Raw genomic sequence first — 15452 nt, forward strand, 5'->3', positions numbered from 1 at the left:
AGTCTGCGTTGTTTATTTAGTACAAGTCAAGCAAACATTTGAATAAAGAATACGAATGTGTCTGTAGTCATTCATAGTTTTTACAAATCACAACCTTTGTTACATCAGCTTAGTTTTAGTGGGGGGAACGTATTCATTCACTTTCTTGCAGCGACTTCCGTGAGAAGATCGATTTCAATCTCATGTCTGTGCTGTAAATATGGAACTGGAGCCAGGAGACTGTTAGCTTAGCATAGCATAAGGCAGTTCATTAATAATAATAACAGTTTATGATTTAAGAGCAGATCCATGGTCCTGAGGATCCTTCCTTTGTATTCTATTGTTGTAGTTTGTATTCTTCGTATGCAAACCTGGTGGAGTGAGATCTTTATCCATCACACTGCTCACTGGTTTCCTCCACCACCTTTTGCATTTGTCTGAAAGGTTGTGAACCAGGTGTGATGTGTCGGAAAGTGTCCTCTTAAGAGTTCATGGTGATTACTTTAACTTAGTGAAGGCATTTAAGTATCAAACCTCTCCATTATAAAAAGAGCTACTGTGAATTAAAGAGGGACTTGATCAATAACTCCTCCCTGGTGCCTTTCTTTTGGGTCTTAGCAGCCTATTAATTCCCTACAGATCCAGTTTAATTGCTGGTCTATAGAAAAAACCTGATCCCTACCCTTCATAGAAATGGTCCTGAAAATATATTATGAGCCCAGCACTACGTGTAGTCCACCCCTAACTGACTGACTCACTACATTACACTTCGTGTTTGGAAGTGTTTCACTATTTTTTTTGAGAAACTGAATGAAACAAAAATGTATGACTATCAAAATAGTTGCTCATTAATTTTCTGGAGGTGATTAATCAACTAATTGTTTCAGCTCTAAACTGAGCAAAACCCCTCAAGGTGCTCAAAGGGTTAAAACCCAAGATGGAACATTGAGGAAATCTTAACTCAGCTACTGTACTTGACCACTTACTGGGTTTTTGCAGAGCTCTCAAGTGCATCTCCTGGTCTTCATTAGCAGAGGGAGTTTTCCCTTGGATCTTGGAGATTATTATGCTATTATACTAATATTCCCAAGGTTGAGAATGAACGATCACACCCGGGGGAATAGATTGTAATTAACACACCGCCTTATGAAAGCAGTGTGTGTTGAATATTTTATATGTAATGGAGTCCAGTTCAGAGCATTAAGAAGACGTTTTGTGATGCTGCACTTTGGTCTCTCCCTGATACGTCTCACTGGTGAGAAACATTCTGGCTGCTGTAAATCTTTGATGGCGTGTTGTTAAGTATTTATCACTGAGCGTCGTGCCCTGTGAGTCTCCAGCCCAATATTAAACTAATAATTGCACTGCAGTAGACGGAGCCGGGTGCACCGCCGTTACAGCAATTCAAACAGCTTCTTTGCACCGCAACAATACGCCGAGACAGTGGAGGAATTAAATGCTGTGCTGGGTTTCTTTTTAAATGTCAGCTGGTCTATGGGACTCTGAGCGTGTGTGTGTGTGTGTGTGTGTGTGTGTGTGTGTGTGTGTGTGTGCTTTAGTTAAATGCCACAGAGTTTGTTTCACACGTTAACCAATCAGCTCTCTGAAGCCCTGCAGCTCCCCCGCTGCATAAATCATCTGCTTGTCAAAATGAGAAGAAAATTCCTGCAGACATATTTTCAGAGATAACGTTGACGGTGGAAACCAAGCGGGCGCTTCAATCATGTCTGTCGCTGCACACCAAAACACACACACACACACACACACACACACACACCCTCCCTGCTTTCACATTCAAAGTAAACAGCAAAAGTGAACCCTTGGTATACGCAACAGTGAGCTTTTTGATAAATGATCTGTTTCTTCCGTCATCTTGTTTCAGGTTTTCCTCTCAGCTACAAAACTGACACTCAATCTCTCCACTTCAATCTCCTCTTTAATATTTTTCAATCCCATCTTCATTTTCCATCTGACTTCCTCCACGTTTCCCATTTACAGCCTCTACACTCCATCTTAGCTGCACTGTGGCTTTGCAATTCCATTCCTGTTGCAATTTCAAACCTGCGTTTTCGTCTCTTTACCTTTCTGTTTTTTGCAAACAAACCTCAACCTGGGGATGCTGGGAGAGATTACAGACTGTAGGTGCTGGTTTTGGGCATTTTACCCACAAGTGAACTCCCTTTATTCTTCATAAACTGGCTCCGAAGTAACTCGCAAACAAACAAGGCCATAATCTCCAGAGAGCGAGTGATCTGTTGTTCAGTTAATTACTCCAAAGGCAGCAGCTTGCCACACCCAGTCAGTGAAGGAGAGGAGAGGAACAGAGGAAGGAGGCTGGAGATGGTGGAAAAACTCAAATCTAGATTTGTGTACGAGAATGGCGAGGCAGAGAGCCAATCACACACAGGAGGCCTGGTTGCTGCTCCAGTTTCCAGAGTCCTCCTCCAGGAATAGGATGTTATTATTATTCCCAGGCTCTAACCTGCCACACTGATCTCACCGCAAATAATTCAGGAGGGTCAGATGCTCGGCTGCAGAGCCGAGCGAGAGCTTTGAAATGAAAATCCTCCTTTTAGCACCAAGACACAACAAAGGTTCCACCTCTGTGGGCTCATGCTGTAGGTTCTTATTAAATCGGCCTGGCGGTTCACTGTCTGTCGGCAGCAAGAGGAGGAAGGTTTTCCCGGGTAACTCTCCTTCTTCACTCACAGAAGCTCTGGGGGAAGGTAAACAGATGGAGCAAGAGAGAAGCTCACACTCAGTTATATTCTTGTCATGTGAGAGAGAAAGTCTTAAATAAGTGACATTTTTTTTCCAGCGTCTGTTCCATTAACAACAGTGAAAACACAAAGAAAACACACAAAACGATTTGTGTTATATTACTGTTGCTGTCAGTTTTCAGTCTCAGTTGTGTCTCGGTCAGTCGGTCCACCTCTTGGATGGATTGCCATGAAATAAGATTCAGACGTTCATGTTCTCTCATCAAATAGCTGTCGAGAAATTTCACCCAAAACCACAACCGTCAACGCCACGGTGGCACTGGAGGAAAAGTGTTTCCGAGCCGATAGAGTCGGCCGGTTACAGCAGGACAAGAGCAGACAGAGAAAGAGAGAGATATGGAGCGGATTACTTTTTGTTCTGCACGTTCAATTTCTGTGTAAATCCCAAAAGATATCTGCTGCAGCTTAAGACAGACAGAGGGAGTGAGGACCTGTGCAGGCCGGCCCAGTGACGCTCATTTCACAAAGCTTTGAGAGATGAAATCTGTTCATTTCATCGCAGTATTTTGTTCTTTTAATACAAAAAAATACACACAACAAACACGGCAATACGATGATGTCACAACACAACGCCACCAAAAGAGAATCAAATAAAGATAAAAAATAAACAAATAAAATAACAAGGGACAAAATACAATAATTAGGATCCATTCAGTAAAGAAATGAGGAAACACTGAGGAGAACCAGCGCCATGGGTCAACTGCCCTGAAATCACATCTCTGATCTCCCCAAGTCTGTACACACAATATTTAACCATCACTTTAAATTGTTTAATCTTTATTCAAACCCGCAATGACTGATTTTTTTTGGCCACTTGTTTTCAGCAGGCTGTGAACACAACACTGAACTATCATCAGCTCTATAGCCGACATGTTGAACTTGTGAGCAATCAGTTGCTTCATTCCACAACCAGCTGTTACAGAGCAACATGAATCAGTAGGAGAGTGTTTGTGTCCAATATTCACCCTGTTCTAGCTCTGCTTTTGTTTCTACCAGCTCCTGAGGGAAATCTCTGTCTGTTTAGCTGCTAAATGCTCCACTTTGTTGACCAGATAGTCTTAAACTGTGTCTGTGTGCTGTTCACTGCTGGTCTTGTACTGTGGGTTTTTACAGCTTCTTCTCTGAAGTGACGCTATGAGAGCCGTGAAAGTGCCAAAGTCAAAGTCAAAATGTAAGTATCCAATTCATGTCTACATGTGAAAACAACACATGTTGACCAAAGTGCTGTAGAGACCAGGGAGTGAGTCAGAACAGTACGGCTGGCAGCTGCAAAACCCAAACCATGAGTTAAGACACTGTAACGCTCCCTAGAGTTGCGGGGGACTGCAGAGATGAGCGATCATTTTCTGTGAGTTCGACAGCTTTCACATTACAAAGAGTCATTTGATCCATTAGAAATATTTTTTGCAGTCGCAGCCATTAATCTGGGAAGATGAATTAAGCGTCTCTTCTTCAAAGGTGTCCTGACCGAGAAAGGCAGCCAAAATATTGGGGGACTCACAACATAAAACAACTTATGCAAAAAAATCATATTTAAGCACAAATGCCATAATGAAACTATGGATTGAATTTCTAATACAATCAAGTTGAGGATTTCATCCAGAAACAACGTAAACTTTCTAAATCCATAAATAATAACTCAAAGCAATCGCAATCAATAACTTAATGAGACTGAAGCTGCAATTACGCTTCTGCTGAGATACAAACTAACGTCTTTGTGAGCAGGAGAACAGTGTTAAGGGTAACTATGGGTCACTGAAGCTCACAGTGAACACCTCCCGAATCCAACTATAAAGCAAGGGATCTCTGTCTGTATCTGTGAGTGTCTGTATGTCCTTCACATATCTCAAGAACCGTTCATCCGATCTACTTCACACTTTTTGCTGGGGACCTAAGGACGTGTGCATTGTGGAATTATGTGCAAGTTTGTCTTGTTCAATATAAATAACCTTTGAATAAACAGCACTCTGTACGGCAGTGGGAGCGAGCCTTCAGGGCTCTGCTGACTAGTCTAAACAAGGTTTAGTGTGGATTTGCATGTCGAGCGAGCTGATTGGTTGATCCACCATCAAACAGTAAGTGATCTTCTAGCAGACCATGATAAACTAAACCCCTCTTTAAAGTGACTACACAGAACTTTTAACTGGTTATGAAACAGTCTCAAAATATTACTGATGCCTTAAACAAAACCATCAGTGAGAATATTTGGTTATTTCTGTGTAGTTGTTCCTAATGCTGGTTGTGGTCCGGAGGATCTTTCACGCGGTCCAGGACTACGTGTACATGGAGTTCAGAGGGAACTGAGGTCCGAGGCTGTTCTGTAACAGTTCTGTGTTCAGCTCCGATGTTTAAAAGCTGAAAACCACATAACAAAACGACTGCTTCAGTGAAATGCACCTGAATTATTAATCACCCATTAGTTATAATGGGTATGAATCAATCAAATTAATTGTGTAAAATGTCTACGTGTAGTGCATCCGTACGCTGACATTTAACAGAAATCATTATCATTATCCAACACAGAACTGTCAGTGTGACAGTTAGCTGTGAATGGTCATCTGTGCAGAGGGGGTCTGGGTCAAGGAGGATTATGGGAAGTCGTACCGACTGCAGGCGCCTGCCGGTCCACAACTGGAGCTTCTGTTTAGTTTCTGAACAATGAGGCAGGAAACATCTGCAGGCCTGAGATCCAATAGACACAACCTGGATGCTTTCCATCACCCGCTGACAACAACAACACAACGAGATATGCGATAGCGGCTTCATTCACATAGATATTATAAACTGTGAACATCCAGAAACGAATAAAGAAAATCAATTCCCAGTCTGCTTCAGTCCCTGCTGCACTGGTTTGAATTCTTCTGTACACACGTCAGCCTTAAGACTTATACTACTAGACTAGAAAACACAAAGATCCAAATCTGTGGGACCATCAGAGCAGCATCTTGATCATGGCCTCCAAAAAGTCAAATAACAACAACAACATAAGAATGCTGTTTCAGAATCAAAGATTACAGTTATTTGTTAGAGCACTCGCATAAGAACGCAGCAAGATCTGAGTGATAGATTCAATTTGATGAGGCAAGACTTGACCAATCAGATTTGACTATGTAAATTCTTACTCAGGGACACACTTGACAATATATTAGTCCAACCTTCCAAAATCCTAAAAATGTGTGAATTTAAATGACATAAATAGATGTAACTGTTGTTTACAAATCTAAAATAAGAATAATTCTAAAAGCACAACCATGCAGTGTTTTTCTTCTTCTTCTGTTTGAAATAATAACTGTGAAAGGCATCGAGCCATCAGGCAGTCAGCCCAGAGACACACGATGATAAATCTCAAGCTGTGCTGCTGAGATCCCCACTGAGACCTTGGGCTTGTCACTGCTTGCTGCTAGTAACCTGTTTTAATCTGTTGGTGTATGTTATTCCTGTGAACTAGTAATTATCATTTCCAAACATAATTAATAATCGCCTAAAGCTAAAAGCACAAACTCTAGGTTTCATCACAATGTAACCAAAGTGTATCCAAAGCTGCAAATCCCCCACATTCACCTCACATTTCTGTCTCTGTGGCTTATCGGACACGTCTTTTGATATATTCAACAAGCTAATATCTATCGTTCTATACAAATACACAGGCGACACCGACCAGCCTGAGAAGCAGAATACAGAACCGATGGAAATGAAAAATCTATATTTGTAACAAATACCCTGTATGTGAGGACATGCGCAGCAATCAAAGCAGACCACAGTGGATTCAGACATTCTAGCACAAAGAAAGCAACCACAGTGCTTTTGATTTGGCTTTCTTTCTTCTAAATATAGACTTCCGTCCATGTCAAATGACACACAGGCAAATCACAGGACATTTTCTTCTGTGACATAGAAAATTGGCAAGAGGAGAGGAGGATGAGGATTTCATCTGACAGTCTTTAGACTCTCTTTACTCGGAGGCCCACACACGCAACAAAATCCACTTTTTCAGAGGACAAAAAACAAACATCAGATGTTTGCAAATGGAACAAACAGCATATTTGTGTCGGTTAAACAAAGAGTCCTCGCAATCTCAAATTTGCTGGATTGCTGCGTGCTTTGTCCCCACAGTAACCAGTAGTTTAGGTGTAATCCTGACAGAAGAAAACCGAAAAACAGACCTATATTCAGAAAGGAATTGTACGGAACTCCCTCAAGGGCCATATTTTCAGCCACCACCTTTTATTATGTTCTTTTCCATACTGCAGTTTCTCTGTCTATAAATGGTTCTAACTAGTGTTTACAACCTCGCGTAAATTACAGTGTATCTGCTCTGTGTTACTTCAGCTGTAGTACGTCCATGACCTCTGACAGTGACTCTCAGTAGGATGATATACTGATGGAGAAACTACGTCCAGGAACAGTGATATAAAGGCAACAGGGAAGCTGGATTCCACTCAACCAAAATGTTGTAGTATTTCAACCAGGCACAGACACATAACATAAAAAAAATAAAATGATAAGGTTTATGTAGCATTAAGCCATAGGCATGAATCAGACAGGATATGATGAGGAATTTCAGTGCGTATAGACATCTCAGGATGAGAATCGCTACCCGTACTGCCTGAAGCGACAATGAAAATCCACATTTCCATGACAGAAGATGCACAACAAAGTGCCTGAGAGAGTTGGTTGTTGTACACTTGCAGCTAACACAGCTTCAGCACTTTGTCCACTTTAAAGAAAAGCTGAATATACAAAAAGAAAAGCATGAGGCATGAACAGGTCTCTTCATCTGCTGCAGACACATTTGTTCTTTTATTATAAAGCCACGAGCAAAATCCCAACTAATGTCTACGTTGGCTGAAAAATAACCGTCTGATATTCTAATTAAAACTAGGGACGCACTGATACCGATATCGAGCCGAAAATGGAGCCAATCTATTCAATTACACTTTATATACTATATACACAATATAATAAAAGTTGAATTCCTGTTCTGACCAAATTGTTGCTGCATTAAAACTGTTAACACTGGAATTGTAATTACTGTTCATTTTGAAGATTCTTTCCAAGTTGCTGGTGTAGGGTTTAACATTTAATTATAAAAAATAAATAAATAACAATTTAATAAATGTATAGCTATGTCTTCATTTGTTACATTTTGCTTTACAAAGTTAGAAAGGCAATGTTTAAGTCGAGCTTGATGTTGCTTTACACACCAAAGAATGCTCCCAGTCACTTCCCCACATTGAGGCAAACACCATATTAATCACTGGTATGGCATCTGTGCTCCGTATCGACCGATACTGGTTCCAGGTATCGGTACCGGGACTGAAAAAGTTTGATGGGTGAATCCCTAGTTAAAGCAGAACACTTTGTGGAAAAAACAATACTCTATCATTGTTGTACAAGAAAAAGGTTATGCTGTGAATTTACTGTCAATCTATACATGAAGTCTGGTTGTGTTTTAAAGATATTCTGTAACAGAGCATAGTATTTTATACTTTAAACACAAGAGTATGGGTCTGTTTCTTTAAGTTGTTTCATTCGTCCCCGACCCGGCCCCGAGGGCTTTGATTCATATGCACATAAAGATAGAAAATTAAAGTAGCCTGAGCGATCAATTCGATTTATAAGATCAGCATACTATGCACACACAGTTGCAAAGTTGAGTTACAAAGTATTCTTTTGCACTCCACAGCTCCTCAGGTCCCGATTAGACGTCGATGCCTACACAGCAGTTATCGACTGCACTCCCAGCAGAATTAACAGACTGAACCACAGCCTAAAGCCAAAAGCCTAAAGCAGCTGTGGGCAGATAACAAGAGAAAGGAAGAACTGTTCTCTGAGAGCGAAATCCCCAACCAGGAGGATACAGACAGAAACACATGACTATTTAATTTGACGCATGAGAAACAAAAGACTCAACTGAGACTCAAGGAACAACAGGAAAGGAGAATTTGCATTTTCTCAAATCAATGACTCGGAGAAAATGCTTAGTCACTGCAACAGAGGAAGATGCCAAGGTTGTAACTTACCGTCAGGAGTTCCTTCTGGAAGGACTTTCGCTCTTTGCTCTCTGCATTGTTGCAGTCCTCCTTCAGCTTCTCCAGCACCGACGCGACCCTCTCTGGTTCGCTGTCCAGCTCTGCACGGCAGAAATGGGTCAAGGGCAGGTTGCCGTATCCGAGGGCATCCGCGAACGCTCGCCAGCTGCCGATGTTCTCCATCAGTATAGTTCTTACGGAGGCGTAGATGTACGTGAGGAATTTGCAGGGCTTCAGTATCTGTTCCAGTAACAATGAAGTCGTAAGGTCGGGCCCGCTGAAGTAAATGGGCTTAACCTTGCCAACCACCAGCACATTCTTTGCATGAACAAATCCCATTTTGCCCTGATAATATCCAATGTACCACTCTTTTGTCCACAGCTGACCCTTCAGCCTGATCCTCTCCTCACTCAACAGAGCTACAAAGTCTCCTTTTCTGTACTCGAGCAAGTACTGATTTTTCGTCTGTCGAATGACAGTTTTGATTAATTTTCCGAACTTCAGGTTATTTATTCTCCGGTCCTGAAAAACAGGGTACTTGGTGGCGATGGCGAGAGGAGACAAGACTATCTTGCCCACTTCCTTCTTCTTCAGGAAGCGCCTTTGCACCGATGTCTTTGGGCCTGCTTTGGGTGGCGGTGTTGGTGTCTGGACACAAAACTGAGCCAGTATACAATCTTGGTCGTCTTTGACCTGGATCCTTATGGTGAAATCAGAAACATCATCCGTGTTGCGCGATGCAATGATGTAGACAATCCTGCTGACCTTGCCTAGTTTAACCTGGAAGCCCCGGACCACTCTGGCCTGGTCACTAGCCTTTACCTCATAGTTGGCCATGTTGGAGTAAACTCCAACGCGGAGGTCCTGGGGTTTGGACAGGACAAACTGGTGTTTACCCCAGAGCTGCAGCACAACTGATGGAGCAGACTGTGCCTGTTTGCCTACCTCACTCACCAATAATGTCTTTGGGGCACAGTCGTGGCCAAACATAGCCACAACTGTCTTGAAGGACGGGTGAATATGTTTAGGACCATATACTCCTAAGGTGATTTTTTTAACCACATGCTCCCAAACTGTGGAGTCTGGAGATAGGGACTGGGACTGAGCCACAACACACACGTACATGCATGGTTCCAGGTTATCCAGACACACCTGGACTGTGTCCCCATACATGTACGCCTGAGGAATGGGGGTGTAAGGTCCCTCTTTACAATCACTCCTGACACACAAGACTTCTGTCGTCTCCCTGCTCTCCATTTTCACCACGACAGACACTTTCATGTCCAGGGTTATGAAGGTTTTGGTCTCCATGTTGCTGAGTTTGATCTCCACCACAGGGCTGACGGTGGTGCAGCGGTCGTTGTTCAGCTCTAGAGGGGGGTCGAGCAGAGCTTTGATCGAGATCTGCTGGGTGTCCCCCGGGGCCACGTGGCCTTCGGGTATGTGGATACTGATGTTGGTGTCCGGAAGCTGGACAGCCCCTCCTGAGCTGTCCAGCCGACAGACAATGTTGGTCTCCACCGGCTGCGTCTGACCCCAGCCTGGGTTCTGACCCAGCGAGTCCAAGTCATGGCAGGACCTGGCAAGCTTGCGGTGGCTGAGCCACGCTGTTCGGAAGTCCTCCCTGCTCTGGAACTGCTCTGGTGCCGGTGCTTTCAGGCCCCCGAAGAAACCGGAGGAGGCCTGAGGGGCGTCAGACTGAGCCTGCAGAATGGACAGCTCAGACAGACTGTAGGACCGTTTGCTTCGAAAAAACGGGTTGTCCCTGCGCAACGTTTGCCCCACCCCTACAGTGGGACTAAGAGGGTTAAAAACACCAATGCCAAAACCATTGACGGCAGTGCTGCTGGTAGAGTTGGGCACTGATGTAGTGAGCGTATCAAACAGAAGGAGGTCAACTGATTTCTCATTACTGTTCTGATCAAGTGAGCTCGGAGGACCCCTGTTTAGGAAAGGGTTTGTAGAGGTATGGGTTGTTGCAAAAGGATTTCCGTTTTGGAGGAGGGTTGGTTTCAGAATCACCCCTGCCCACTCTCCTAGAAGGTCCATTTCTTTGGCTGCCTCTTCGTTACAGTCTCCCACAGTGTCAATCATCCCGCTGTCGCTGAAGGACGAGTCTCTGAAGTTGATGGGCTCCACATAAGCTGCAGGGATGTAACCCATCTCTGTGTTGTTGTGAGCATACCACCACTCTCCTCCTGACGAGTCCAGAACGTAGAGGCGGTCCCCTTTGGAGAACTTCAGGGTGGTGAAGCTGGATGGGCAATAGTCCTTAATGGCAACAACTTCCCTGGCAGCACCAAAGGAGGCAGTAGCATCCAGTCGTAAGGCACTGGGAGAAGGCACTGGAAAAAAAAAAAAAACAAGGTCAAGTGGCCACAAGGCCTTGAGTTTAATACGAGTTGCAATGTGTGGGTTGTGGGTGCGGTTGCATTTAGTTGGTTCATTTTATTGTCCCTGGATCTGATCCATGGGGTGAAGGGGCGCATCAGTATACACTGCTCTTACCAGTGTCTTTTTTAACTTTTCAAATCCTAGACATGGGGGTTTAATAGATATTTATTTCCTGCACAAATATTGAAAGGACAAAAACATGGTCAAAACACATATTTCTAAGGCCTACATGTGCAAAACAGCAAAAGAACTGCACCGCTTGCAAAGGATGCCAACCTTATGCATCTTTTAAAAAAACACATGTCGTCCCATGCAGCGATGGACTGTCACTACCAGATGCTTCAACTAAGTAGAGCACAGACATGCACTTAGTCTGTTTCAGCTCAGTCGGGGGGGGACTGAAAGTCTGCTCACTAATTCTTCTGCTACTGCTGTTTGTGTTTCTTGAAGGGACAGATTTAACAAAGTACAATCTACTTACTGTTCAGTTTCACCTCTCTAATCAGACACGGCTCAATGGCTCTTCAACAAACACAAACAAAGACAGCAGAGTCTTTTCTCAGTTTGTCCCTGCCAGCCATCTACACATTTAACAGTCAATGTCACTATTTTGACTGACATTTTATGAACTTTGTAGTAAATACATTCCTGTGCTTTGGACATTTTACACATCATACAATAACTCAAACAAATCTATTTAATTCAATGTAACCCCCAGTTTGAATGTCATTACTCTACTACTCTTCCTGTTAATTGCTCTCTTTAGTTTGCAGCTGACCTTTGACATCATTGAGACTGGCTTCTGACACTCCTTCACTGAGATCGATGAGCGTCCCCTCGGACTTGCAGCGTGGGAGAGAGGTGTTGTTGGTGGTGGTGGCTCTGATTCGATGGGCGGCCATGTTCGGAGATGTCACTGTGCCCCAACCGGTGTGTTCGGGCTACTCTAATGTCTTGATAAATTTGGTGCTGGCCACGATGGATGTCAACAGCCTCCCATGATCTCTGAAAGACACAGAAAATATTGGATTATGTAACATGAATAAAGAAAATCTACCTTTTAAGTTTTTCTTTGCTTGTTATTTATTCAGTTTTCCGTGTGAAACATCCAGACTCTCCGTCCTCTCGTCTTCTGAAATGTGTCTTGTTGATGTTGATCATGCTCATCACGCTCTCTTTTAATTCAGAATGTTTTTTTTCAGTTCTCGGCTCATGAGCACGCTATAAATCAACACAAACTAAGCAGTAAACGCCAGTACAAAGTGGATGTGCATAAATATGTGTGTGATTGAAGTCTTCTAAATAACTTTGATCCTCGAGCCTCCTCTCGGGAGTTTGAATCTCCGTGTACAGAAACAGACCAACAGGAGAGTTAGAAAATCAATAGAAATAGAATTACAAATTATTTCGGCTGGCTCGCTCCTAAATGCAGACATCTGATAAACGTTCATATATCTGATTATTTATTTATAGCAATTAAGCTCTTACTGATACGTGACTTCTATGACCATTAGCACACTGATGCTGAGTGAAAATGTATATTTCAAAGTCTTCAATTAATTCCATTATTCAATCAGTTTTCATACTCAATAGGAAGAACTGTCTGATATGATATGATATGATAAGAACATTAAATGTATCGGCTTGTCTTAAATTGCGGTTCTAGAGGCCAGGTGACCTTCAGACGACTCCAAGGGAAAGCTGGTGGACTACTGTGGCTGGCAGAATAACTGCTTACACTTATCAGTAAAAATGAGTTATTGAAGAAGGAAAAACAAGTTCACAGTTTATTTAGGACATATTTGTACCAGCGACTCCCCTCTCCTAACTGTCTGCGAAGCATTCCTCTTTTGTGCAGCAGTTTGTACTCGGACAGAGGAGACTAAATGAAAGTCAATGCTGCTACTCAACAGCACAAGTTCACGAGCGAAAGTTGAACTTGATGCAGAAAGAACGCCCAGATTTGCTGTATTAAATAGTGTTGTGAAAATGTTTAGCTGCTCTAGATGCCATTGTAATAAATTGTGCAATGTCCCACGGTAAGCCTGCTCTGTTTCTATTCCAGTCATCCTCCATAGGAACATCAGAATCATTTTGGTTTTCAGTTAGCATACACAGATATGTAGCAAATTTCTGGAGATTGAAGAGGGAGAAATTAAACCCTGAAGAGGATTGTAGAGAAAGAAGTGAAACACCTTCATGCCAGTTGTTTTGTGTCATCCCTAACAGTGTGTCTGCTCTTCCAGTCTCTCCCAGTTTAAGGTGGAACTGCTGCTTTTAAATGGCATTATACACAAATATTAAAAACCCCTGTTAACAATGTAAACACGATGAATTAAATAAAAAATAAAGGGCTGCAAACAGTAGATGTGGGTCAGTGGAACACGGTGGTTTGAGAGACACAGGCTTTTTACTTCAATCCATAATTCATAACAGTGTCAGCTCGGGGACGACAGAGAGGACGATGCTGATGATAGTTTACTGCTGACGCACAAGACCATAAACTGGAACAGTTCTGCCAAACTGTCACAACAAGGGCCACAACTGCTTCAATCAATTCAGATTATTTTATAGTTTTATTTTGCACAATATCTTGGCATAAATATCTTGGTCAGTCTGTAAAAACCTGCCATGAAATCTGCGTCACCAACATTATATAGACAAACATCTTTCATTGGACACATACAGGAAACGTTGGAGGGATAATCCACTGTTGGATTTGTTTAGCCAGTTCATGAATGCACTAATGTCATTTATTTTGTTTATCATTCACTGCCTCCTCAAACACTCCAGGTATCGAGTGGGAGGCAAATAGGCCTTTATCACAGCTGACATTTTTACTCGTCATATTAGGAGAAGCACAGGTGTTGCAGTGCTAATCACATTAACAATGGCTCTGTTGTATTTAAATGAGTGAGGTGACAGTGAGCCAGCGTGAACAACACCAGGACCGTAAAACTGAGGCAGATAATTACAATTCAATCGTCACTAATTCTTCTATTTGTGTTATGTCAAAATGTTTTTGGTGAAAGAGTCCTTTTGTCTTGTGATATGATCTCATGTTATCTTTTCACAAAGTTCTATTGTTCAGATCTAGTAGTAAAAAAAACACCTTTCTAGGGACGGTGATGTTGGTCTGCACATGTGAAGAGAACAGTTACATTGAGAGATTCAGAGTCACCACTTCAGACTGAATATTCTTTACAGTTAGTTTTGTGGTTATGTGATTCTGAGACAGGCTTTCAAAAGTTGATCTCCGACCATGCTGTTCTCCTGTTATCTCTGTGTCCAATGACACAGCTTAAAAGTCAATGATTCAACCGACTCAGCGGTTTCCCAAATGTCAATTATGCTTAAACCTCAGTTACACTCCCAAACGGGTCCGTAAGCAGAAAGCTGCAGACATCACGGAAGCGTGGGAGTTCTGCTTATTGACCGCTTGGAAGACGCTTTCCACAAATGAACAGAAGATCGCCAGCGGAGAAGTCCAGAGAAGTCGGCACAACAAATGAAATGTCAAATAAATGACATTCATGTTCACGCTCACTGAACCAGTTTGTTCCAACATCTAAAAGATAAAAATTTTCTGCTGCAGTCTCACCACAGTTAGCTAATATTGGTGTTTCTGCTGCTGCATATGAAACATTCAGAGGTTGGCTGAGACACAAACAAGCCATCAAGCTGCTGCTCTGCTTTGTGTTCTGCTTTTAAGAGTTTGTGTTCAGCAAACAAGAAGTCACCGTGTACCAACTTCCCGCTGACATTTAGGTCTTCAGAGGAAGTATTATTTAAAAACCGTTAATAGCACATTCACTGATGCTGAATTGTTATTTTAATGCATAAAGCCTGCAGGGTCAGCTACTTTGCAGTTTGTGACTGCATAAACCTTACAGCTGCATCAACACATGTACAGCCTCATCACACCGGACACAACAAGACGACATCTTTGGCTGATGTAAAACTCACGATGAATCTGTTTCAATGGACCTCATGCAAGAACATTTTCATATTCTTATCTTAACTTTCTTTTACTTTTCTGAACGGTGGGTTCATAAGAGTGTGAAACATCAGAGTCAGCGCTTCTTACTTCAGATAACAGTGACAATGACCAGCGTATAAGTCTTTGATGATGTTTGGGTGGAGCCTATATTTCCTATATTGAAGTCCTGTTTTTAGAGATCCACAAAGTGGATCATTTTTAGAAATAATATGCAAAAACAAAGAATGGGGAACAATAAGAGTGTTGTTAATGCCGTGTAATCTTTGG

The 15452-nt window shown here is 42.4% G+C and overlaps 1 protein-coding gene across 1 annotated transcript in view; it reads right to left on the reverse strand.

Moving 5' to 3' along the window:
* LOC137866327 (SH3 domain-binding protein 4) overlaps positions 1-15452 on the reverse strand; it is a 32696-nt gene that overhangs the window by 4032 nt on the left and 13212 nt on the right. Inside the window, exons 2-3 of the mRNA XM_068702146.1 lie at positions 11964-12190; positions 8783-11136 (exon numbers count right to left, since the gene is read on the reverse strand). Of these exons, the coding sequence (XP_068558247.1) occupies positions 8783-11136; positions 11964-12087 (2478 nt within the window). The 5' untranslated portion in view covers positions 12088-12190. The remainder of the gene's footprint in view (positions 1-8782; positions 11137-11963; positions 12191-15452) is intronic.

The sequence above is a fragment of the Cebidichthys violaceus genome, unplaced genomic scaffold (assembly GCF_023349555.1).
Source record: "Cebidichthys violaceus isolate CVI_PGR_0920_01 unplaced genomic scaffold, fCebVio1.0.p SCAF_11, whole genome shotgun sequence".
NCBI classification, from domain to species: Eukaryota; Metazoa; Chordata; class Actinopteri; order Perciformes; family Stichaeidae; genus Cebidichthys; species Cebidichthys violaceus.